Raw genomic sequence first — 27,381 nt, 5'->3', positions numbered from 1 at the left:
AAAATTTTTTTTATTGTTATGTTAATCCCCATACATTACATCATTAGTTTTAGATATAGTGTTCCATGATTCATTGTTTGTGCATAACACCCAGTGCTCCATGCAGAACGTGCCCTCCTCAATACCCATCACCAGGCTAACCCATCCTCCCAACCCCCTCCCCTCTAGAACCCTCAGTTTGTTTTTCAGAGTCCATCGTCTCTCATGGTTCTTCTCCCCCTCCGATTTCCCCCCCTTCATTCTTCCCCTCCTGCTACATTCTTCTTCTTCTTTTTTTCTTTCTTAACATATATTGCATTATTTGTTTCAGAGGTACAGATCTGAGATTCAACAGTCTTGCACAATTCACAGCGCTTACCAGAACACATACCCTCCCCAGTGTCCATCACCCAGTCACCCCATCCCTCCCACCCCACCCCCCACTCCAGCAACCCTCAGTTTGTTTCCTGAGATTAAGAATTCCTCATATCAGTGAGGTCATATGATACATGTCTTTCTCTGTTTGACTTATTTCGCTCAGCATAATACCCTCCAGTTCCATCCACGTCGTTGCAAATGGCAAGATCTTATTCCTTTTGATGGCTGCATAATATTCCATTGTATATATATACCACATCTTCTTTATCCATTCATCTGTTGATGGACATCTTGGCTCTTTCCACAGTTTGGCTATTGTGGATATTGCTGCTATAAACATCGGGGTGCACGTAGCCTTTCGGGTCCCTACTTTTGTATCTTTGGGGTAAATACCCAGTAGTGCAATTGCTGGATCATATGGTAGCTCTATTTTCAACTTTTTGAGGAACCTCCATACTGTTTTCCAGAGTGGCTGCACCAGCTTGCATTCCCACCAACAGTGTAGGAGGGTTCCCCTTTCTCCGCATCCCCGCCAACATCTGTCATTTCCTGACTTGTTAATTTTAGCCATTCTGACTGGTGTGAGGTGGTATCTCATTGAGGTTTTGATTTGGATTTCCCTGATGCCGAGCGATATTGAACACTTTTTCATGTGTCTGTTGGCCATTTGGATGTCTTCTTTGGAGAAATGTCTGTTCGTGTCTTCTGCCCATTTCTTGATTGGATTCTTTGTTCTTTTGGTGTTGAGTTTGATGAGTTCTTTATAGATTTTGGATACTAGCCCTTTATCTGATATGTCATTTGCAAATATCTTCTCCCATTCTGTCAGTTGTCTTTTGGTTTTGTTGACTGTTTCCTTTGCTTTGCAAAAGCTTTTTATCTTGATGAAGTCCCAATAGTTCATTTTTGCCCTTGCTTCCCTTGCCTTTGGCGATGTTTCTAGGAAGAAGTTGCTGCGGCTGAGGTCGAAGAGGTTGCTGCCTGTGTTCTCCTTTAGGATTTTGATGGACTCCTGTCTCACATTGAGGTCTTTCAACCATTTGGAGTCTATTTTTGTGTGTGGTGTAAGGAAATGGTCCAGTTTCATTCTTCTGCATGTGGCTGTCCAATTTTCCCAACACCATTTGTTGAAGAGACTGTCTTTTTTCCATTGGACATTCTTTCCTGCTTTGTCGAAGATTAGTTGACCATAGAGTTGAGGGTCCATTTCTGGGCTCTCTATTCTGTTCCATTGATCTATGTGCCTGTTTTTGTGCCAGTACCATACTGTCTTGATGATGACAGCTTTGTAGTAGAGCTGGAAGTCTGGAATTGTGATGCCGCCAGCTTTGCTTTTCTTTTTCAACATTCCTCTGGCTATGCGGGGTCTTTTCTGGTTCCATACAAATTTTAGGATTATTTGTTCCATTTCTTTGAAGAAAGTGGATGGTATTTTGATGGGGATTGCATTGAATGTGTAGATTGCTCTAGGTAGGATTGACATCTTCACAATATTTGTTCTTCCAATCCATGAGCATGGAACGTTTTTCCATTTCTTTGTGTCTTCCTCAATTTCTTTCATGAGTATTTTATAGTTTTCTGAGTACAGATCCTTTGCCTCTTTGGTTAGATTTATTCCTAGGTATCTTATGGTTTTGGGTGCAATTGTAAATGGGATCGACTCCTTAATTTCTCTTTCTTCTGACTTGTTGTTGGTGTATAGGAATGCCACTGACTTCTGTGCATTGATTTTATATCCTGCCACTTGACTGAATTCCTGTATGAGTTCTAGCAGTTTTGGGGTGGAGTCTTTGGGATTTTCCACATAAAGTATCATATCATCTGCAAAGAGTGAGAGTTTGACTTCTTCTTTGCCAATTTGGATGCCTTTGATTTCTTTTTGTTGTCTGATTGCTGTGGCTAGGACTTCCAATACTATGTTGAATAGCAGTGGTGATAGTGGACATCCCTGCCGCGTTCCTGACCTTAGGGGGAAAGCTCTCAGTTTTTCCCCATTGAGAATGATATTCGCTGTAGGTTTTTCATAGATGGCTTTTATGATATTGAGGTATGTACCCTCTATCCCTATACTCTGAAGAGTTTTGATCAAGAAAGGATGCTGTACTTTGTCAAATGCTTTTTCTGCATCTATTGAGAGGATCATGTGATTCTTGTTTTTTCTTTTGTTAATGTATTGTATCACGTTGATTGATTTGCGGATGTTGAACCAACCTTGCAGCCCAGGGATAAATCCCACTTGGTCGTGGTGAATAATCCTTTTAATGTACTGTTGGATCCTATTGGCTAGTATTTTGGTGAGAATTTTTGCATCCATGTTCATCAGGGATATTGGTCTGTAATTCTCCTTTTTGATGGGGTCTTTGTCTGGTTTTGGGATCAAGGTAATGCTGGCCTCATAAAATGAGTTTGGAAGTTTTCCTTCCATTTCTATTTTTTGGAACAGTTTCAGAAGGATAGGTATTAATTCTTCTTGAAATGTTTGGTAGAATTCCCCTGGGAAGCCATCTGGCCCTGGGCTTTTGTGTTTTGGGAGATTTTTGATGACTGCTTCTATTTCCTTAGTGGTTATAGGTCTGTTCAGGTGTTCTATTTCTTCCTGGTTCAGTTTTGGTAGTTGATACATCTCTAGGAAATCATCCATTACTTCCAGGTTATCTAATTTGTTGGCATAGAGTTGCTCATAATATGTTCTTATAATTGTTTGTATTTCCTTGGTGTTGGTTGTGATTTCTCCTCTTTCATTCATGATTTTGTTGATTTGGGTCATTTCTCTTTTCTTTTTGATAAGTCTGGCCAGGGGCTTATCAATCTTGTTAATTCTTTCAAAGAACCAGCTCCTAGTTTCGTTGATCTGTTCTACTGTTCTTTTGGTTTCTATTTCATTGATTTCTGCTCTGATCTTTATTATTTCTCTTCTCCTGCTGGGTTTAGGCTTTATTTGCTGTTCTTTCTCCAGCTCCTTTAGGTGTAGGGTTAGGTTGTGTACTTGAGACCTTTCTTGTTTCTTGAGAAAGGCTTGTATTGCTATATACTTTCCTCTTAGGACTGCCTTTGCTGTATCCCAAAGATTTTGAATAGTTGTGTTTTCATTTTCATTGGTTTCCATGAATTTTTTTAATTCTTCTTTAATTTCCTGGTTGACCCATTCATTCTTCAGTAGGATGCTCTTTAGCCTCCATGTATTTGAGTTCTTTCTGACTTTCCTCTTGTGATTGAGTTCTAGTTTCAAAGCATTGTGGTCTGAAAATAGGCAGGGGATGATCCCAATCTTCTGGTACCGGTTGAGACCTGATTTATGACCTAGGATGTGATCTATTCTGGAGAATGTTCCATGGGCACTAGAGAAGAATGTGTATTCTGTTGCTTTGGGATGGAATGTTCTGAATATGTCTGTGAAGTCCATTTGGTCCAGTGTGTCATTTAAAGTCTTTATTTCCTTGTTGATCTTTTGCTTAGATGATCTGTCCATTTCAGTGAGGGGGGTGTTAAAGTCCCCCACTATTATTGTATTGTTGTCGATGTGTTTCTTTGCTTTTGTTATTAATTGCCTTATATAATTGGCTGCTCCCATGTTAGGGGCATAGATATTTACAATTGTTAGATCTTCTTGTTGGATAGACCCTTTAAGTAGGATATAGTGTCCTTCCTCATCTCTTATTACAGTCTTTGGTTTAAAATCTAATTTGTCTGATATAAGGATTGCCACCCCAGCTTTCTTTTGGTGTCCATTAGCATGGTAAATGGTTTTCCACCCCCTCACTTTCAATCTGGGGGTGTCTTTGGGTCTAAAATGAGTCTCTTGCAGGCAGCATATCGATGGGTCTTGTTTTTTAATCCAATCTGATAGCCTGTGTCTTTTGATTGGGGCATTTAGCCCATTTACATTCAGGGTAACTATTGAAAGATAGGAGTTCAGTGCCATTGTATTGCCTGTAAAGTGACTGTTACTGTATATTGTTTGTGTTCCTTTCTGGTCTATGTTGCTTTTAGGCTCTCTCTTTGCTTAGAGGACCCCTTTCAATATTTGTTGTAGGGCTGGTTTCGTGTTTGCAAATTCCTTTAGTTTTTGTTTGTCCTGGAAGCTTTTTATCTCTCCTTCAATTTTCAATGACAGCCTAGCTGGATATAGTATTCTTGGCTGCATATTTTTCTCATTTAGTGCTCTGAATATGTCCTGCCAGTCCTTTCTGGCCTGCCAGGTCTCTGTGGATAAGTCTGTTGCCAATCTAATGTTTCTACCATTGTAGGTTACAGATCTCTTCTCCCGAGCTGCTTTCAGGATTTTCTCTTTGTCTCTGAAACTCGTAAGTTTTACTATTAGATGTCGGGGTGTTGACCTATTTTTATTGATTTTGAGAGGGGTTCTCTGTGCCTCCTGGATTTTGATGCCTGTTCCCTTCCCCAAATTAGGGAAGTTCTCTGCTATAATTTGCTCCATTATACCTTCTGCACCTCTCTCTCTTTCTTCTTCTTCTGGGATCCCAATTATTCTAATGTTGTTTCGTCTTATGGTATCGTTTATTTCTCGAATTCTGCCCTCGTGATCCAGTAGTTGTTTATCTCTCTTTTTCTCAGCTTCTTTATTTTCCATCATTTGGTCTTCTATCTCACTGATTCTTTCTTCTGCCTCATTTATCCTAGCAGTTAGTGCCCCCATATTTGATTGCACCTCATTAATAGCCTTTTTGATTTCTACTTGGTTCGATTTTAGTTCTTTTACTTCTCCAGAAAGGGTTTCTCTAATAACTTCCATGTTTTTTTCAAGCCCAGCTAGTATCTTTAAAGTGATGATTCTGAACTCTAGATCTGACATCGTACTAATGTCCGTATTGAGTAGGTCCCTGGCAGTCGGTACTACCTCTTGTTCTTTTTGTTGAGGTGATTTTTTCCGTCTTGTCATTTTGTGCAGAGGAGAATAGATTAATGAGAGAACAAAATGCTAGCAGGGTAACAACGTCCCCAGAAAATATACTCTAAACAAATCAGAAAAGACCTGAAGCAGTGGGAAAAGAAAGGGAAAGAGAGAAAAAAGAAAAGGAAAGAAAAAAAGAAAAAAGAAAAAGATAAAGATAAAAACAAACAAAAGCAGAACAAAACAAAACAAAACAAAAACAGAATGTGATCAAATATGATCAGGCTGGATTATAGATCAGTGCCACACACTAGATTTTGGGTGTATTTTGATCTGTTAAAAGAAAGTCCCTCCCAAAATTTTAAAGAAAGAAAAACTTATATATGTACAAAAATAAGGGTTGATATGATGAAGGGATGGAATATGACTGTAAAGATGGAAATTATAAAAAATTTTAAAAAAGGATTTGATAAGTTGTTTGAAAAAAGAAAGAAGAGGATTAAAAAAAAAAGAAAGAAAGAAAAAAGGGAGAGAATGTGATCAGGCAGGGGAGTAGAAAAAACCATACACTAGAGATTTAGAGTATATTTTGATCTGTTAGAAGAAACTATCTCAAGATTTTAAAGAGAGAACAACTTATATATATATGCCAAAAATACGGGTAACTACTATGAAGGGATAGAATATGACTTTAAAAATGAAAAATAAAAATGTTTTTTTTTAAAAAAGGGATTGATAAGATGTTGGTTGAAAAAGGGAAAAAGAAAAATTCAAAAAAAAAGAAAAAAGGAAAAAAGAAAAAAAGACAGTTAAAAAAAATAATTAACTTTGAAAGACTAAAGAATCATAGTAAAAAAGCCATGAATTCTATGTGCAGTGTTCCCCTAGCGCTGGAGTTCTGCCGTTCTCATTGATCGGTAAACTTGGTCTTGGCTGGCTGTTCTTGCTGATCTTCTGGGGGAGGGGCCTGTTGCCGTGGTTCCCAAATGTCTTTGCCGGAGGCGGAATTGCCCCGCCCTTGCCGGTCCGGGCTAAGTAATCTGCTCGGGTTTGCTCTCCGGAGCTTTTGTTCCCTGCAAGCTTTCCGTACAGCTTTGGAGGCGGAGAGTGAAAATGGCAGCCTCCCAGTCTCCGCCCCGGCGGAGCCGAGAACTCGGGGTCCCGCTCCTCAGCGAGCCCCCAGAGAAAAGCAGTCAGTCACTCCCGTCTCCCCGGTCTCCGGCCGCACTCCGCGCTCACCTGGCCTGTGACCGCGCCTTTCTATCTGGCACCCGACCCCGGGTGGAGTCTCCAAACCCAGCAGATCCCCGCGGTGCGCTCCCGCACCTCTCCTCCCGGGGGAAGAAGGGGAGTCTCCCCGGATCTGCCGCTTGTTGGGTCCCTGCTGGAGGAGCAGTGGCCCGACTGTGCCGCGGATCACGGTTTATAGCAGCCCCGAGCTGAGAGCCCGCGCCTCGGCTCCGTCTCTGCAGCCGGCTTCCCTGCTCCGATACCTGGGAGCTCTGCCGCACTCAGGCACCCCCGGTCTTTCTGTGACCCCGAGGGTCCTGAGACCACACTGTCCCGCGAGGGTTCCACCCCCCACTTCGCCACCAGAGTGACGTCCCTCAGCGGAGCAGACTTTTAAAAGTTCCGATTTTGTGCTCCGTGGCTCTATCACTTGCCAGAAGCGGCCGACGGAGGCCCCTCCCCCGCCGTCTATCCTCCCGAATATCGCCTCGGATTCACTTCTCCGCACGTCCTACCTTCCAAAAAGTGGTCGCTTTTCTGTTCAGAGAGTTGTTGCTCTTCTTTTCTTTGATCTCCTGTTGAGTTTGTAGGTGTTCAGAATGGTTTGATCCCTATCCAGCTGAATTCCTGAGAGGAGACGAAATCCAGGTCTCCTACTCCTCCGCCATCTTGCTCCGCCCCCCCTGTGTTTGTTTGTTTTAATTCAGCAAAGACTGACTTGAATACTGCCCTTGGTAGGCACCTCACCAGTGTTCAGAGAATCGCTGGAGTCCCCGGTGCTTGTTGGAAACATCAGTTTCACCCCGGTGCTCACAGGGTGAAGCAGGGTTGGGCATCTGGTTCCGAAGGAGTTGGGTGGGACTCACGCCTTGAGAAACTCACTCCCTGCTGCCCAGTGAAAATACAGACTGCAGGAGAGACATCACAACTGGACCATCAAGGAAGGGGTGAGATTTTGGTGAGCTGCCAGAAAAGCTTTCTATGCAGGGAGAAATAAAACTCACACGTGAGACTTGTGACCCTAGAACAGTGTGCCCCTGCCACCACCGTGAATATAATTCTGATCACTGCTACCACGTGATGTACCCGCTGTGTGCTCCTCTATTTGGCCTTGCATCTCTGAATGCTTAGTGATTTGATTTTCCCAACCAGCCCCTCAATGCAAGATGTTACTGCCATTTTATAGACAAGAACACTGAGACCCAGAAGGTTAGATAATGTGTTCAAGGTCACATTAAGTGGTAGAGCTGGGGTTTGAACCAAGATCCAAGAAGCGCCAAAGTCCTGGTCTTTCCATCACTCTCCTACTGTCCATGAAGAGGTCCCATGGATTCAAAGAAATACAGGAAGCTCCCAGTACAGGCAGGTAACTGGGGGAAATGCATTGAAATGCTTCCAGTTTTCTTTAAAGCTTCTTAAAAGAATGATGGTTTTGATAACATTTAATTTTGGTAGGCAATGCTTTCTGAATATACTCCTGACTTTCCCGATTCTATTTTCTTCTTTCACACAGCCTCTATCAAATGATTGTTTTGTTGATAAATTTAGTGTGCAGTTGGGACTTATATGTAGATTGTACCTACCCTCAAAGGGAGAGAGGATTTTATAGTTTCCATTCATTCTCATTAAAATCAGAACATTTGCATCTTAACTTTTACATCTTGTTCCAGGAATTTTAAGCAGTCTGATTGTATGGAAGTGGGTCGTATTAATTGCAAATGGGCTAGACATCTGCTCACTAACACGGAATGATTTTTTTTAGCTCTATTTTGTTTTTATATATGATCTACCAGAACGATTAAGTGAGGGCTGTCGGTGATGCTGTTTCAAGACTAGGATTTTCAGAGACTTACAGTGTAACCATAAAAATAAATTTAATCCCAGTTCTTGAACTGGGAGTAATTAAATGTGTTAGAGTTGATAGATTTTTATCCACAGTCTATCCAGGAGCCGTTTTCGATCCTTGGAGCCTCTGTGGGTCTTGTGCACGGGAGTCCAACTCCAGTGGGTTCCAGGCTCTGGGGTACGGGAGAGAGGAGCAGAATTGCTGTCTTGTGTCTGTCTGCAGGGAGCGAACAAGGAAAGGTGTGTGTCTAAGGCTCCAGGCTGCTGGAGACTGGTTGAAATAGGCAAGTTATTTGTTCCCTGCTAGTGATATAACAGTGGATTTCTTGGAACACTAACTCTTAAGGAAATTTGTATGTGCCATAGATTTAGGAAGTACTAACTGGTTAAATAAAGGTAGAAATAAGGTTCTTTCTGTTAACTTTAAAAATAAAAGTTATTTTACCAGCACAAACGGGTTTAGTCGGGAATAGCAGAGAATTGCAATTCTGGACATGCAAGCTATGGCAAGACCACAGGCAAGTCCAACAAAGAAAGGAGAGGAGCATGACTTTATGGAGAAGGAAGAGGACATTGGGAAGGGATGTCCTGAACCGAAGTCCACTGGAGAAAGGCAGGAGTTCAGGGCGAGGGTGGGTCCTCACTGGCTGAGTTGCTGGGGTCGTGGATTTCTCGTCGGAGAAGCAGCGTCCGTCCTTCCCTGTTGGGTCTGTAGTCATGATTCCCTCCTGTGGCGGGGGCCTCTGCTGGGGTCTCTAAGTGATGGTTCTTCTGCGACTACTGTCGAGTGGTATGTCCCCCTTCTGGCCTCCTGCCTCTACTTTAGCGGGGTTTCCCTTGACTCCTTTCACTTTCTCACGGTCCTCTTCAGAACAGTGAATATGCCTGCATGCACCATGAATCTTTGAGAGGAGGACAGGCTATATGGAGTTTTCCCAGCGTGGTTGACCACGGCCTCCTTTTCATGGAATACACATTGGGAAATGTTGTCTTGGTGAAGTCCCCTAGGACTTCTTTTTAACTTAGGAACTGAGGAATCCTGTTGGTGCAGTCTTAGTCGTATAGCATACTGTCCCGTCTCAGTTCCTCAGGGACGTTGCTGCAGCCATGTTGCCATCCTGGACCTTCCAGGGCCTGGCTTTCTTCAGAGTTGCAGGTCCCAAGCCAGTGGTGCCACTGGCCCAGTTGGGGGGCAGGAGGGAGTTGGGGTCTCTGTGTACCCATGCATGTCCACATCTGACAAGGAGAAGAAGGTGATAGGTACGTTAGCATCAGTGATTGGGAAAGGACAAGGAAAATAGGTAAAAGATAAAAAGAGTTCTAGAACGAGTGACATTTTTCCTAAAGTAGTTTCCTGACCCTGATCCAGTGCCTGTTACGTAGAGGGGCCCACGTCAGTATTTGTTGAATGAATAAATTGTTAGGTGCCTTGAGGCTTTTGCAGAAAAGATCTAATGTTGATATACCATCATATTCTGTTTCAGGTTAGTTGCCAAATGTATACGATCTAGAACAGTGTGCCCCTGTTAAAACAATTATTTCTGCAAATAACAGATGTCCTTTTCATACAGAAAGATCTATGTGTACTGCCTTGCCACAGAGCAGATGTTCCTGGGCATTATCATTCTAGGAGTGGGAATGGGTTTTAACCGATTGATCCAGAACCTTTACTTCATCTCTCTTGGAACCAGTGACAGAAAGCTGACAAATGTTAAGAGCTGTCGTCTGCTACCATGGACCCGAGCAAAGCTAGTTGACCCACGAGAGGGGTGAGGCTGCAATTTGAACCCATGGCCTAGACCTCATTCACGTCAGGCATCTGAAGCACCAGCATCATGATCATGGCAATCCAAATCCTTTTCCTGATGCTCAGCTGTGATGTTTTCCCGTTCAGTCCCCGCCGACTGCCGAATAGGGCTTGTTACCCAAAGGAAGGATCACTTGCTCACCCTTAATATGGGGAAATCATTTAGAGCACTTAATTTGTGTTGACTCTTTATCGGTGCACTATTGCAATTAAGTTAGATTAATGAAAGGTAAATTCCAGTCTATACATGAAAAAAAATCTCTTGTAAAGATCCTAATTAGTATGTGTGTCTATTTAGCCTCTCATGGTTTAATTGCATCCCATCTTGCTATTTACAAACAGGCATCATTAAAGAATAATGAGAGTGTGAAGAGCATTAATACTAGCAGCAGATGAGGTAACTGGAGGTTGGTGGGGAGAGGAAGGGACGGATGGGAAGTCTGCTGGTTTGCATTATTTCCAGGAAGGAGAGTGCAGAATGACACTCTGAAGCAGTCCTCACGGGGAGGACGGAGCAGACATTGTGCAAGGGAGCAGCTTGTCCCCTGGCTGCAGAGAGTTGGGCCGCTTTTGATTTGTTGCTGCAGTGTCATCTGTATGGGCGAGCCCAGACTCAGTCATCTTGTGACCTCGGCTGGCGGCGCTCAGATGGAAGCTTCCTTCGGTGCCCCGCTGTGCAGGACACCTGCACCTTACGTCTGCGAGGGCTCCCGAGGATACCCAAAAAGCCATCCCAAGCGTGGGACGTTCCACATGGAGCTCAGCGCCAGTCCCTTCAGTAGCCTTTTTTTTTTTCCTAATGTCCAAACGTAAGATCAGTTGAGAAATCGGTTTCTCCTTCACTGGCGCACCCCAATATCTCATCCAGTTTTAAGTAATTTGCAGTCGTTCCTTGAAGCCACAGAGCAATCTTCCCTTCGTTAGGTGGATGCGTGATCATTTATATTCTCTCCCAGCCTGGCTGAAGGGTGGAAAACCTGAGATTCCAGACGGGACAGCAGTGCGGCAGAAGGAATCCAGTAAAAACAAGACGTTTCGTCGTTTCTTGCAAGACTCTGATTCGGGGCATAAAAGAAATGTTTCTCATTACTAAGAAAGAAAGTGTAGACATAGAGGCATAAATCTGAGGCATGGCGTCCTGGTCGCCTAATGCTTGTGGGAGAATAAGACTTCTAAATAGCAGTGCCTCAGTTTCCCCTTATGTTACGGTTATCATTGCGAACAGTTTTGTGAACGTATTCTATATAAATGCAAATTGCTACTATTCAAACTGTATTAACACCTTAGATTTCTCCAGGGATTCTGGGTGAGGAGAAGTCCAGGGCTTAATTTATTTAAAATTGGGTTATAGGAATTCACAGTTTTCAGTACATTTTATGACTTTGTTCAAACAAACTACAGTTTAATTTTAAGCTACCCTAAATAGAGACCCCCACCCCCCCAAAAAAAAGTTTGTCGGTCTTCTAACTCCTGCATGTATTTAAGGACACAGCTAGCTGCGTTATCAAACACAGAAGGACCAGCCGGGCTTGTGTGGATGTCTCTTTTGTTGTTGTTAACTTGCAGCTGTTCCATTTTCAGCTCTCAGAACTGTGGGACATATTTTCCCATTCATACTAATTGGATTTTAAAGTGACCTTGTCCCTGTATTGATTTGAATTAAAATTTTCTACATCAAGGTCAAGTTGGCACACATCCTATAGTTGAAATATTAAAAAGCCAAGTGCTGCCTAACGGGGTATTGATGGAAGAAGTGGCAATGTAGCGGGGCTCCGTGTGCCACACAGGGCTCTGTGGGTACCATTCCAATGCTCATGGCAAGCGGCAGATCTGCTCCGGGACCATCTTCCTGGACTGGAATCTGCCTCATCAAAGGGATAGTTCCTGTTTCAGTCGGACCTGCCTCTCCAGCGAAGAGCGTCTCTGAGCACTTCAGAGCCCAGATCGTGCCGTGCAGGGGTGTGGGTTAAGATGACGTTTCAGCTCCTGCGCATTTACGCAGGCTGCCTCAAAAACCAGCGGCTGTTACCCTCACTCATAAGCTTGAATTGTGAATCCTCGTCTCCAGACTGCCCGTCTGACATCTCTCCATTTAGATAGTTCAGAAGTACCTTCAGCTTGACGAAAAAGGAAGTGGTTTTCCCCACTCCCTGGTTTCCCCCTCTTCTTCCTCTTCTCATCTCTATAAATAGCAAAACTGTCGACCTGGTGCTCCCGCCAGAAACCTAGAAGCTTCCTTAGCTTCTAGCTCCCTCTCTCTCGCCTCACATCCAGTCTCTAGCAGTTCGTGTCATTTATGTCCTAAATCCATCAGCTTCTCACCGTTTCTACTGGCTTCACCCCTGCTCAGGGTCCCCCCATTTCTCCTCTTGCTCCTTCCATGAAGCAGCCAGGGGCATGTGTTGTAAAAGCACACAGCAAACATGTCATTCCTCTGCTAAAAACCCTACAGTGGCTTCCCATTTCTCCCAGACTCAAAGTGGTAAACTCCTTACTGGAGCTTCAGAGGCTCCTGATGGCCAGCCTGGCCTGCCACCAGCCAGGTCAGCACATGCCACCTTCTCACCCGCCCCACTGGCCTTCCGCTCCTGGGACACCGGCTCTTCTCCCCCTCAGGCCTTCACACAGGCTTCTCCCCAGCCCGGGCTGCTGTGCCCAGCACTGTCCACAGACTGGCTTGGCTTCAGCCAAACTCAAACCATCCCCCTGTCCGGCTGTATTGTCTTCACAGCCCCATGCAGTGAAATGGTCTTATGTTTGTTTGCTGTCCGCCCAGACCTGCCCCCTGAAGGATGTTCACTCATAAGACATTGTGTCATTCACTCCCTCTGTAATCCTGGCACATGGTGGGTGAGTGTCTGTCGAATAAATATTTGAGTGAACTGAATGATCTGATCTAAATGTCACTTTTTTCACCCATAGTAATATCTCTTTAAGCCATCCCCCTTTTCTTCGTTTCCTTCAGAATTTCTTGCAAATCATGTTTCTTTATATATGAGTTTGTTGCCTGTTAGCTCTGTGAATGTGTGTTTCTCCATCTCCGTGTACCTGATGCCTAGCCTGCACATTACTACATACTGAGCAGATATTGTTGGGTAGAAGGAGGGAGAGGAGGAACGAAAGTGCACGCCGTTTGTGGTCCAAGGCAGCTCTGGGTTGCAGGGTGCATCTGTCTGTCCTTCTGCATTCCTCCTTCCCCACCCGTTCATTCCTTCCCTCTCTTCCTCCATGGCCTCCTTCTCATGGGGGTGTTGTGCCTTCTTCCCACCCTTCTCTGTCCTCTGCAGACCGAATTCTGGAAGGAGGTGGTTTAATTGGCCCAGCAATGTGGGCAGAGCCTTCTGTTCGAGGCCACCGAATAGGGTCGCCCTCGGACAGGTACCGCCCCCGGGCCTCCCCCAGTGCAGGGGACAGCTGCTTCCCTGGCACAGGTAGGCTCGGTGAGGCAGGACCATTGCACATGGTGGCTTCCTTACTGTGTGTTTAGTACAGGGGACGAGTAAAGCGTGCCTGCCGTTGAGGATCCTTCTTCAGATCTGGTAGGAGAAACTCGCCATTTTCACTGTGTCGAGAACACAGCAGTCAGCTTCTCCTTTCTTCAGCTAACCTGAACTCCCCTGCAGTCACATAAATCTTCCCGGAACTGGGACACCCTGTTTTCATGCAGGCCATGCGTCAGTTCCGCACTCTCCTCTTTCCCAGACAAGCTGTTATTACATAGTTGGAAGATATGTTTTATAAATTAAAGTGAGCTAAGTTTTATTTTGACAATTTGGAGGATTTTTCCTAACACGGCAAGAGAAGCCCAGAGGTAGCTGGAGACCCAGATCAGGACAGACAGCCCTTCTCTGTTCACTCTGGTTTTTTTACCTCGTGTGTGAATTTTTGTTACTGTTCTGAGGGGGACCTGAAGGGAGCTGGGGTAAGAAGATTATGAGGAAATTTATGTTTAGCATGTGAAATAGGAAGTTATTTCTCAGGCCATCCTTCTCATGAAACCTTTCGGCGAGACTTGGCAAATGAGTCAGTCTTCTCTGATGTTCCCCTCCAGCCAGGTTAGGTTTGACTTTAGAAGAGAGGGATGGATGGGTTCAGGAGGAGCAGGTGCCCAAATGGTTAACATGGGCACTCCTTCGCAAATGAGTCCAATTCATTCATCAACAGAATAAGCCACCGAATGCAAAATAAACCTCATCTTATTAGAATGTTTAATAATTATTAAAAACAATTGCTACCATGTAGCCAGGGCCAGTAGTGACCACCGTCACCCCAGCACCTAATAGCACCAGCTTTCCAGTTCACATAAAGGTTCCGTTTCAGAGATGAGAAAGCCAGAATTCCCCGTGGGTTGCTTTTCCCAGGGCCACCCTGCTCTCTGTATTTGGCAGGGGCAGAATTTGAACTTGGGTCTCTGGGCTCCATGCTGCTTTTCCCCCGTGACAAGGAGAGCAGTGGGAGGAACCCAGCTGGACCTCTGCTGGAGTACCTGCTGTGTTTTAATCACAGTGCTGAGCACTGTCTGTTACCACATGTCTGGTATCATTTCCTCTCACAACAGCCTTATCCTGGGTTTACAGGCAAGAAATTGGGTTCTTAACAGGCCAGGTAACTTGTCCCAGGTCACGCGGCCAGGAAGGGGCAGAGTGAAGACCTTAGCTCAGGTCTCTGTTTCTCCCAAAGTTCATAAACCTAATTCCCATGCCTTCTTGCCTTGCTGGCAAGTTGATTTTCTGACTTGTTGGTAGACAGAATCTAAAGTCGGCTTACCTGCTTCATTTTTCCCGGGCGTTTGTCAAAAGGAAAAATAGAATTCCCGTCTTGGGGCTGTGAGGACTCTGTATCACAAGTCTAGTCCATACGTTGGGGTTGCTTTCTGGTTTCATTTTTCCTTATATTGCATTTCATTGCATTGCATTTATCATCGGAGGTCCATCCCGTTGAATAAAACGAGTGACCTTTGGCATGCAGGAACATCGTCTTATCTCTGACAAACCCTTGCTTTGACCCCTTGGTTTCCAAGTCACATCACCCATTTCCCTTTTACAATTCTGTTGCCGGCCAGCTCTTTGCCTCCTCTTGCAGGCCACTGACAGATAATGGATCTAAGCCTCAGCCTTGCCAGAGTTTCAGCTTCTCGGGGTGGGTCTGTGTCTGTTTCCTTGTAGCTATATCCAGTTTTAGCGTTTTCCTAGACGGAAACAACAGCCCATTTCCCTCTGTTCCTCTTAGTTGCCAGTCCCCCTCACTGCTGCGGCTTCTGGAAGCCTGCTATTGGGAGAACAGTTCGCCCACCGTGAGTTTCGGGACTACACATACCTAGCAGCTATGCAGAAGTCAGAGTGCTAAGTTTTGTTTAAAAAAACGTTAAAGGGCGCCTGGGTGGCTCAGCTGGTTAAGCGTCTGCCTTCGGCTCAGGTCATGATCCCAGGGTCCTGGGATCGAGTCCCGCATGGGGCTCCCTGCTCAGCGGGAAGCCTGCTTCTCCCTCTGCCTCTGCCTCTCTCTCTCTCTGTCTATCATGAATAAATAAATGAAATCTTTTAAAAGATAAAAATTTAAAAAACGTTAAAATTAGATGAAACAAGTGCTTTAATAGGGTCGTATAGATGGGATCCGGAGTGTGAGTTTAAAGGCATTTGTGAGGGAAACCAAGAGCCTCGTGAAGCAGGGTTTCAAGCCACTTACCAGAGACCCAGAGAAGACGGCGGGGTGGCTGGAGGATTAGATGAAGCAAGGCTCTGCGGTCGCCATTGTTTATGATTCAGAGATACTGTATGGGGTCATGGGCTCAGTGTGGGAAGGGGGAGCAGCAAGAGGCATGCTTCTGGCCCTGCACAGAAGAGCAGTGAACTCGGACTCAAATCTTTTGAAACCTCAGCTGCCTTCTGTTGAGAATGACAGTAAGACAGCCGGCTGGGCTGCGTCTCCCCGGGTTCTTAGAGGGGAAGCTGCAGCCTTCTGGGCATGCCCTGTCCTTGTCCTAAGTCAAGAGGGGAGGCTGCAGTATGTGGGGGAAGACTCCCAGGAGTCAGGGAAGAGCCTGGGTGGGCAGTGGACATATTTTTCTAGGCCATATCTAAGAGCATCTCTTGAAGGAATGTTCCATGAAATACCATTTGTGGAGCGCTCGTCTGCACACCCAGCTCTACCTTTCTGCTAATTGGACAGGTGCCAAACCAGGCATTTTCTGATGGTGCCAGACGGCTCAGTGAAGGAGTACACTGCCCTCCCCAAAGTTCTTCATACGCCGTGAGCCCCACATTGGTATAGCACTTACATGCCCTGCAGTTAATTCAGGCATGTGCCAGCTTTATCACCTCCTTCAAGGCAGGAGCCATATTTGACACTTCTTAACCTCCTCAGGCTTCAGTTTGCCCCTTTAAAAATGGGGGAGTTGGGAAAAATGATTTTTAAAGTCCTTTCCAGATCTAAGGTTATATGATTCTCTGAATCCACGTCCTCCCCCAGGGCTTCACGTGGCACAGACACAGGTATCAGTGAATGCTTACTGAAACCGTTCACTTTATCCTCCTCTTTATTTGGAATTAGTACGAAGAAGACTCTTAATACACTGTACTGAAGAAAAATTGTTTCTGAGCCTCTGTAGAGATGCCTCTCTGCCCCTCCCTCCCTCCCTATCCCTCACCCTCCAAATACACTTTGACGGACATCACTTAAAATACAGCAGACCCCTTAAGGATACCTACATATTACACTTTACCTTGTTTATACTTGGAAAATAACATTCGTAAATGGCCAAATGATTGGCTTCTTTTCCCCCCTGCTTTTTTAACATTCCCCTCCCCTGAAGCAGAGCTCAGCCATGCAGCTTTTGTCTGAATGACAAATACCATGCTACCCCCCCTTCACTTCCCACATCCATGCTTTATGCCTGGTCAGGGATGCCATGTCTGGGACTGGCTTCCACATGCAAAAGAGCTTCTGGTCCACTCCCCGCCCGTGTCTCCGGGACACAGATACTGCTCAGTTCCCAAGTGCCTTTCTCCCTGCATTGGCCCCGAGGGAATAAGCTTTTAAGTGATCCGTTTCCCTCACCTTGGAAGCTCCTGTGGTCTCTGCCAGCATAGCTAGATCACAGCTACCAGCTTTGTTAAGTTTGTGTTAGACAACAGTTGGTGGTGGAGCGAAACTAAATATTTTTGCTATTATCCTCAACTTTCCTCCCACTTTCCCTTCTTATCTTGTGACTTGCCTTGCCATCGTGAACTGGAAATTCTCTTACTGGGACACAGCTTGGCAGGCGGCCGTTGGGAGACCCGACAGAGACCACCGACGCAGCCCCAGCTGCCCAGAGCCCAGCTAGCCTCACAGGCGACGCGGCAGTGACGGCACGGCTGGGGGCACCTCCCTGCAAGGGTGACGACCGGCGGGGAGTCCTGCTGGCTTCCTCGGACTCTTCACAGCCTGACATTTGAGCACTCATGGGGACAGACACAGGAGGAGTAGTGAGTGAGCTCTTCGGAAATGTGCTGCTCAGTAATAGAAGTGTTACCTTGGTAACAGCAAGCCCGCTTCATTACCAGATGGCATTAGCTTTATTTGTGGTATCCCAGGCAGTGGCCAAGAACCAGCCTGTAGCCCCTGTCACTGGGCGTTTTGCCCGGGACTGTGGCCGGCACCGGCTACTTTATGGAACGATGTCCACTGGCCAGTTTATGAGGCATTGCCATGTCAGGCTACCAAAACTCCAAGGTCATTACAACCTGGTGCATCCAGTTATGTTCGAAACTAGTGCAATCTGGATATATGAGAATCTGAATCCTTGTAGAGTGACGGGAGGGCTGGAAAGAACATTAGAGAATGTCCATTAAGCTCCATCTCGATGAAGCTTGAAAGGCTCGTGTGGCCCTTTCCACCACGCCATGCTCAAGAGGAACAGGCTAGCAGCCTTCTGTTTTGTCGCAGCCACGTTTCACATGGATCAACTCGACTGATTTCCTCACGGGCCCCTCCACATTCCGCAGCTGAGTAAACAGGCATGAGAGGTGGTTTGACTTGCCCTCAGTCACACAGCCCAGTGGCAGATGTGGGACTGAAGCCCAGTGCACTTGACCTGCACACTAAATTGGCCTCTTTTGGATGTCAGCAAAGTGTCTAGATCAGCCCACAGGACAGCTTCATTCATGTCTTCCCCTAAACTGCCCCGACTTTCAGGCTTGCAGACTTCCCACTCAGCAGTCGGTCATGGAAGGCACATTTTTGTTCATACCTCAGGGCCCAGCACCACTGTCATCCACTCTCTACAACTCCCTTTAGCCCCAGATACCACAACAGAAGGGAAAATTAACTTCAGTGGCAAGTTCACTGAACTGGTTCCAGCTTTGATGTTAACTGACTTCAAATGATTTCACTTCCGCCAAATCCAGACTGGGCTTGGGCCGAAGAGCAGCAGTTACCGCTGGGAACGTATCCCACGCCGGGCCTGTCCCTCACCCTTGCTCGGTGCATTGTCTTGCTGACCCCTCACAGTCACTCTGAGGTGGAGCTATCGTGATCTCCGCTGGGTGAGAGGAAGCCGACGTCAGAGAAGGTAGATGACCAGCCAAGCTTTCCAGCAGCAGAGCTGAGACCTGACTCCAAGTGCATCTGATTCCAGAGCCTCATGGTGTCAGGCTTCAAAGTTGCGTACGGAGTTTTGTTATGACGGTGTTAAAAATTCAGAAAGCCATAAGCCTATGCGTATTCCACCTAAATGAGCACCAGGGTCCTTTCTGGGTTTCTAAAAAATAAGAATGGACAAACTTGGGGCGCCTGGGTGGCTCAGTCAGTTAAATGTCTGCCTTTAGCTCAGGTCATGATCCCAGGATCCTGGGATCGAGCCCCGCGTCGGGCTTCCCTTCAGCAAGGAGCCTGCTTCTCCCTCTCCCCTCCCTCTGCCTGCTGAGTGTGCTCGCTGTCTCTCTCTGTCAAATAAATAAATAAAATCTTTAAAAAAAAAAAAAAAGAATGAGCAAACTTCATAGAGTTTCCCAATTTGAGAGATAATGGAGTTGTCCAGAAACCGCTGCAGGCTAGTAGGGGCACAAGCCGTGGGGCTGCTCACTGAGGGGGAAGGTGGAAAGGAGGATACAGACCTAATTCATATTCATAAAATGAAAAACAAAAATTTTAACCCTTCAAAAGTCTGTGCCCCTCTTGCCCTGGCCATTGTCCTGAAATGCCGTTTCCCACTGAAAAGAGCCAGGGCTGTGGAGGAGATGGCTGACTCGTGACCTTGGGCAGGAATTGTACCAGACAACCTGGACTGTCCTGTACCAGATAGCAGGGGAGCCATCACAGAGACTAGACTGTGTCCAAAGGACCCAACCAAGGAGATGCCCACGGGCCACAGGGCGATGTGAGCGTCAGGAAGAACGTAAGACTAGTAATTGTGTCAGGTGCAAATACATCAAATGTGCTGAAATCCATGAGTTTATAATGTGGGTAGAAAACTAAGCCGTCTGCATTGGAAGGAAACTAGTGAACCGATGCATAGTTTTGAAGACTGGTGAATAAAGGGAAAGAATGGAGCATTTATCCTGCCTCTCCTGTGTGATAACCTCAATCACTGAGTAGCCAAATAGTAGATGGGGGTAAGTTTTTTTTTTATAAAAGTGCCCCAGCTAATAAACAAAGATGGAGCGATCACATTGGCATGTGGCCGGCTGAAGCCCCTGGTGAATTAGTGGGTCAGCAGCTGCCCACGCCACCTGCTGAGACACCCAGGCTCGCTCACCTCCCGTTGGTAGACCGTAACACCGCCTGGGAACTCATCGTGCCAAAACACCTCAAGCCTGAATCTCCTCTCATGCCAACCTACAGGAAGTACAAAGTAAGGAGGAACATGTGAAGTACACCATGGGGACGCCATCAGCGAAATCCAGACTGCAGAAAACGCTGTAGAAAAAAATGACCCAGTTTCTTCAACAAATAAAATGGGGGGTGGGAGTAGAGATGGGGCGCCTTTAGTTTAGGAGAGCCTCATGAGACGTGTCAGCCAATCACATTGTGTGGGCTAGATTCGGATCTTGGCACAAGCAGACTTTTTTAAAAGTGGCATTTACGAAACTGTTGGAAATTAGAACCCTGACCACTTGAGTTTTGATAACACTGAAGAATTCTTGTTGCTTGAGATGTGGGATGGCATCGTAGTCTTGCATTTTTTTGTTTTGAGAGTCCTTTTAGAGACACAGAAGGATATGTTTACAGATGAAATGATGGTACTATGGCTGTTACTTGTTTTGATGTAACACAGGAAGGGAAAAGGAGTTGGGGATGGAGGTGAAACAGGATTTGCCAAGAGCTGTAGTTGTTGAAGTTTGGGGCAGGGGTCTGTGGAGGTTCCAGTTTCGCTTACTTTTGTGTATGTGTTTAAATATTTCATGATCAATAGGTTAGGGGCAGGCACCTGGGTGGCTCAGTCGGTTAAGTGTCCAACTCCTGATTTCCACTCAAGTCATGATCTCAGGGATGTGGGATCAAGCCCACATTGGGCTCCACGCTCAGCGGAGAGTCTGCTTGAAGATTCTCTTCCTCTGCTGCTCCCCCCAACTCACACGCACACACTGTCTCTCTCTAGAATAAATAAATCTTTTTAAAAATTTTATAGATAAATAAATGGGTTAAAGAAATTAACTAAATCGCTCCTTCCGGGAGGGGGATGGATTTTACTTTGTTTCGATTTAATGTACTACCTGTTACTGACAAGAGAGAAGTGAAATAGGTACGTTTGTACCTTTGTAGCTGGCATAAATAACCCTTATGGCTTGCGCTGGCAGATTGCATCAGAAGACTTTAAATATTTGTACTGTTGGCCCCAGTAATTAGAGTTGTACAAATCTATCTTCAGGAAATAATCCCAAGCACAGCAAAAGCGTGGTGAACAGAAGTGCACATTGTAGGCATATTTATATTAGGGAAAACTTGGAAGCAACTCATGTCCAGCAATAGGAGAATAGTTAAAGAAATTATAAATCTATCCACTCAGTAGAGTGCCAGGCAGCATATACTGCCACTTTTGAAGACTGCACAGCAATAAAGAACAATGCTTACGTCATAACTTTAAATAAAAATTTGAAGTTAAGTATATAGTTTCAGTTGTAACCATGTTAAAAATTCAGAAACAGTAGATCTTTTTCCCCCCAGTTTTATTACAGAGTAATTGATTTACACCACTGTATAGGTTTAAGGTGAACAGCACAGTGGTTTGATGTGAAATGATGACCACAGTAGGTTCAGCCAACATCCATCTTCTCCTATAGATTCTGTAGGAAGAAGAGAAAAGGAAAAAAAAATTCCTCCTTGTCACGGGAACTTGTAGGATTTACTCTGCACACAACTTTCCTCACACGTGTAGCAGAACTGTGGTCAGCTTCTGCGCATCGAATCCCCAGGACGCATTTCTCTCGTAACGACATTTGGGCCTTTTGGCCCCCTTCTTCCGGTTCCCCCTGCCCTACCCTCCGCCTCTGGTAACACAAAGTCTGACCTCTTTTTCTATGAAATCCATAAACCTTTGATAGTAAAAAGATTGAAAGGAAATCCCCCTGAAATATTAAATATTAATGTTTTCGAAGGGCAGACTGTGATAATTTCCTCCCTTTTTACCCTAATTTTAGGTTTTTCTATAACAAGCATATTGATTAGCTAAGTTTTTAGTATTCGTTAGCTTTAAAATACCAAAATTCACTTTTAAAAAGAACAAAGATTAAATATAAAATTTCTAGTATCTTTACTGTGGTTTTTTTCTGAATTCCATCTTAAAATACTTGAGAAATGACAAAGGCAATTTATTGGTTAAAGTCAGCTAGACTTTGGTTTTTTAAGGAAATAATAGCTTAGTTATCTCTGCTTATTAGCAAAGAGAGTTAAAATGGGCAGTTGAAAATGGTGGCCCTTTTGGAGACGGCGTGTTGGACCTCCACTGCAGCCCAATGAGAGGCTATATTAATTTCAGTGTTTATAATTACAAAACTGTGAACTTGATTCTTTTCCTCTCTCTCTCCCTTCCTCCCCATAGACTGCATGTGAACTAGTGAGAGTTGGGGCTCCTACCTCGGTGGTTTATTGACATCCTTATCTAGTGATTTCCAGTAATCCAAGAGGTGGCCCATTAAACGTTACATGGTGTAGCAATATTTGAAAGTACTATACAGAAATGAGATGTTTTTATTAACATTCTCTTAAATGTAAATAATGGTATCATCTCTTTTTCTTACCCTGTTTATAATTCTGGACCATTTTAGGCATGCAAAAAGAGAGATCCTCTCAGCACTTAGAAGTTATTGAAGGAACCAGGGACGCCTGGGTGGCTCAGTCGTTAAGCGTCTGCCTTCAGCTCAGGTCATGATCCAGGGTCCTGGGATCAAGCCCCACATCGGGCTCCCTGTTCTGTGGGAAGCCTGCTTCTCCCTCTCCCACTCCCCCTGCTTGTGTTCCCCCTCTCGCTGTGTCTCTCTCTGTCAAATAAATAAAATCTTTAAAAAAAAAAAAAGTTATTGAAGGAACCAGATACTAGGAATGTTTGCTCATATCCAGGACTAATCAAGGAAAGAGGAGGGTTGTTGCTGGGGACAGGCGGACAGCAGAGAGCGGGGAAGTGAGGAGAGGGTGCTGGAAGGTGGCATCAACAGCAACAGAGTATATGTTGGATCACAGGATTAGGCTTGGGGCGGGGGCTCTTTTCAGCCCATTCTTTGACATTGGAGCCTTGTCAAACAAGCCGGACCGTGGGCCCTGCCTGGGTCCTGTTCCGAGTCTGCCTCCAGGGTCTCATCTGGGAAATGAACAGAAAGGTGTAGCAAAGTATCAGGAGTTACATGAGCCCCTAAAAGAAAGGAAGGTGCTGTTTCTATTCTTAGTGCTGAGCCTGTTCCAGCAAGCAGAGCAGGTTACTTTTTCCCTGGCATTATATGAAGCTACACTTTCTTTTTTTTAGGTGTGTGGGTTTTTGTTTTTTGTGTTTTTTGTTTTTGTTTTTGTTTTTAATCCATAATACGTGCTTAGGTTCTAAGAGAGTAAAAGCACTTAATGTATTTCCAGGATCATGTGTCTTTTTGGAGATAAAATTCAGCTACTTTCCATTTACCTTCAGAACTTACTTGGTATTGCTTCTCTACTTACACTGAGCTATTATAGATAGATAGTTCAGCCGGGTGGGCGTTTGGTGCCTGCCTTTAATCTCTCTGCTGTATTCTTCTACATATTCCATGGGTGTACGTAGGGCCATGAAATAATAGGAAAACAAATGTGCTTACCAAATCCTAGGATGCCAGAATCCTAGGATAGCCTTTGAAAAAGATCATCTTAAGACAGAAAAAAATAGGGCACCTGGGTGGCTCAGTCGTTAAGCGTCTGCCTTCGGCTCAGGTCATGATCCCAGGGTCCTGGGATCGAGTCCCACATCGGGCTCCCTGTTCGGCAGGAAGCCTGCTTCTCCCTCTCCCACTCCCCCTGCTTGTGTTCCTGCTCTCGCTGTCTCTCTCTCTGTCAAATAAATAAATAAAATCTTAAAAAAAAAAAAAAAAAGACAAAAAAATAAAAGGAAATTTTACTTTATCCAGCAGATATTAAACATATGGAACTTATCCTGAGATTTATGAGCCAAAAATATAAATAAATTCAGTGTAGATTGCAGGAGGGCCTTGTTTAGAGCTTGTTCCTGAACACTTTAGGATGCCTTCCCTCGGAGGGCCCTCCCATGCATCTCTCAGCAACAAGAGGAAGAGGTGATCCTTTCTTCTTCACAGAGTCTTGCCCAGCCTCATGCATTTGTATGGTCGAGTGTAAGCTTTCATGTTTGCATGCATGTGTTTTGACAGGTGACCTTGGGAAAGGTGTTGAAAGTGATTGTCGTCATGCGGAGCCTATTCATCGATCGAACAATAGTAAGGGGATATAGTGAAAATGTCTACACAGAAGATGGCAAGGTAAGCATTCTGGAGTCTTTTGTTTCATTTTCCTTTATTTTATGTGTCCCAGAACAAATGTAGTAGAGTCCCAGTTGAATGACATTAAACACTAGCAGTCATAGCTGAAATGATCAACAAGCATGGTTTATCAGTATGAAGATGAACGTTTTACAGAAAAACATTTCTCTCTCTCTCCCCTTGCATTTTTCATCAAGCTTCTGCTTTTTCCTTTAAGCCTGATGCCCTTAGTTGAATTTCTAATTTATCACCTTAGACCTCAGTTGCCTCATTAAATGTGTCTTCTGAGGAAATGGATTTCTTTCTTTCTTTTTTTTTTTCCCGCCCCTTAGTACAGCACATCAATAGCCCAGGGTTTGGCATTTTCAGCATTTTGCTTTTCCTAGAACCATGAGGAAAATTCGAGTTACTTTGACACACAACCTGCTCGGGATCTTTTCCTATGAAGCTAACAAGGAGCCCTGGGGAAGTGGCTTATCCTCAATAGTACATACTGAACACTGCAGTTGAAAAAAGGGAAGTTCTTTCCATGGTGATTTGTCTCATAGAAAGTTCACCCATGTGAACCCCTAATTTCTCTTGACTGCACACTGTCCATATGGCTCTATGGAGAGCATCAGAAGATGCTAATGGGAGCTGACAGCCTTCATTTGTGTTGGCTTCCAGAGTGTAATGAGCGCTCCGCCTGAGATACCCACCTGGATGCACCCCGGCCACTTCGTGCACCAAGCCTCTGTCTGCCCCTCTCTCCTGAGCTTTCCCTTCTCTTCATGAAGCCCATTACAATTTTTAAAGTTTGCTATAGTTCTAGCTCACCACCCAAAAGCCACGTTATAATGAGGATAGAACATTCTTCAAAAAAAGGTGACAGATGTAGCTTAGCACATAACAGTGTGCTACGTAAGAGCTGTGACCCACAAAGTGATGAGATTTGTGTTTTGAACAAGTAACCCAGCATCTCCACATCCCACACAAGTGTTGTCAACGAGGGAAGCTACTCTTACTTCAGGGACTCTGCCAAGTTCTCATAGATCTCCCCATTGAAAGCAGAGTGTTCCTCAAGGGGAGATTTCTGTTTTCTTTTTGGAAAAACCAAAGTGTCTTTAGAGCAGCTGTGGAGAATAAAGCACGTCACCGGGGCAGGCTGGTCTTCGTGTGAATGATTTGTGAACCCTGGCGGCCCCTCTCATGAGCAGCTCTAGACGAGTGAGCAACAGCAGAAACACCCCCAGCCAGGAGCCTGCGCCTCACTGGCCCAGCCGTTTAGAGGTGTGGTTCTTGTCGCCTTTGTTCGAGGTTCACAACTCCTCAGTCACACCTGGTATGAATCACAGTCCTTGCCCTCCAGAGACCCACAGGTGCACTGGGGAGAGAAGGCTGGAGACATAGAAAGCTAAGCAACAGGAGCGACCGTGTGACAAGAGGTACAAACTTGGGAGAGGGAGGAAGCATTCTCTGAAGTTAGATTCTAAGGAGTGAGGGTTTACCTACTTTGCATCATCTCTTTAACTTTGTATTTGCCCCACACGGAAGTGTCCTAACTAAGACCTGTAAAGCAAAGCACTTAGCACTTTGCCACCTAGTTACCACTCAGTAAATAACGAATACTATTTTTATTCTGCACTTAAAACAAGGGATTTAGAAAATTGTCACATATGTATGCTTCTAGGATTTCTCTCTGGCTACTCCCCCTCAGGTGCTTCCAACCAACCCCACCCTCACGCCCCCACCCCATACCGTGGTTTCATGTGTCAGCCCACAGAGATCACTCCCGACCTGTGTCTAGGTGGCACCTCTCCTCCCCAGGTGCTCCACCTCACCTTCAGCCCGCCCAAAACTCCGCTCACCGTCTTCCTCCTGAAACTCAGTTTCCCTCCGCTGTTCCTCATCTAGGGTAACTGTACTACCACCTAATCGCTCAAACTGTCCTTCCGCTCCCCCAAATCCAGTCTGTCAGCGGGTTCTGGTGATTCTCCTGCTTACGTCTCTCCCAAGTTGGGCTCCTCCTGTCCGTGTCCCCTTCCTCCAGGTTCTCCTTATTTCTCAGTGGAGCAAGTGCACTGGCCACCTCATGCCTCGTCTCCAGTGTTACTTCCCTCCCACAGTCTGTCCTTTACTTGGCTTCCAGAGCAGTCTTCCCAAAATACACATCCAAGCATATGATTTCCTGCTTTCACCATCCCCTGTTGCCCAAAACATGCAAGAAAGTAGAATATTAATAGGTATTAGACACAAAGCGGTCCATGGTCAAAATGTCTGAGAAACACAGGATTAGAGAAGGTTCAGTAGGTTTCTTTACTATAGAAATTCTTGGAAACTTTAGTTTGCTTAGTGTCCTGTGAATTTCCTAAGAGGACCATATAGTGTGCGGTATTTTCCTAACTTATTTGAACCCCAAATTCATTATTTCTTCCTTTCCTCTCAGTATATTGTGACACTGGCATTTCTCAGAACATGCTTCTGAAAACCCTGGCTTCTAAAATAAAATCCAGACTCCTTAGCAACACATAGAAATGCCAGGTGATCTGGCCCCTGCCTTCCTTTCTGACCTCAGCTGACGTCATTCTGTGAGCACGTTTTGTCTTACTCTCCAGCCTTTTGTGCTGTTTGTGGCTCCCACAACTCTCTCACTCACTTGCACCCTCGGTGCCCTCGGCCTGAGATGCTTTGTCCTCCTCGTCCACCTGACACACTCAGCTCTTCCCTTCATCCTGTGACGCTGTCCCAAGGAGACGCCGCAGGTGCCTGGGGTGCTGGAGAAGCCGGCGCTGTGTGGGAGGGGACAGTGGAGAAGCCTGCTTCGGATGTGCCAGTGCTGTAGCCGGAATGGAAGAGCGGAGAACCAAACACCAGAGACGAAGACCAAAAGAAGCAGCCGAGAGCGTAGTTATAAGTGCAGAAAATGAAGGAGACACATACTCATGTGCACACGGCGCACATCTTCCTAATGAGAGATTAGCGTGGGTTCTCTCTCTGTTCATCAGAAAGAAAATGAGTGTGTGTCTGGGAACCTGAATTCTGCTGTGATTCATATCACAAATGTGATACAGGAGGCCTCTTGCTACATTTTACAGCTGCACACATTGGCCCAAGTGGTCGGCAGGGACCCTAAAACAGGGAAGAGCAAGACTGAGAGACCAAGGCGTTTGTTGTGTCAAAGGCACATTAACCGCATTTGGCAGAGGAGCTCTCTAAACGACCGCTCTGCCCAGAATCGAATCCTAGCCAATTTGATTAGCACCTTCTTTTTTTCAGAGCACTTTACAAAACCATGCAGACATTATTAGTGTTCTATTTTGAGTACCGATGCTGGTGTATGTGAATTTATATATAGTTATACACATGTAAGCCTTAGTGTAATT

At 45.2% G+C, this 27,381-nt stretch overlaps 1 protein-coding gene across 1 annotated transcript in view; it reads left to right on the top strand.

Annotated features, from left to right (window-relative positions):
* Positions 1-27,381, top strand: part of MED27 (mediator complex subunit 27) — a 204,073-nt gene that overhangs the window by 150,928 nt on the left and 25,764 nt on the right. The window contains exon 5 of the mRNA XM_032418812.1: positions 23,912-24,019. Within this exon, the coding sequence (XP_032274703.1) occupies positions 23,912-24,019 (108 nt within the window). The remainder of the gene's footprint in view (positions 1-23,911; positions 24,020-27,381) is intronic.

This window comes from Phoca vitulina, unplaced genomic scaffold (genome assembly GCF_004348235.1).
Source record: "Phoca vitulina isolate PV1807 unplaced genomic scaffold, GSC_HSeal_1.0 scaffold21, whole genome shotgun sequence".
NCBI lineage: Eukaryota > Metazoa > Chordata > Mammalia > Carnivora > Phocidae > Phoca > Phoca vitulina.
Note: the sequence above shows the minus strand (reverse complement) of the source record. Positions and strands in the feature narration are given on the sequence as shown.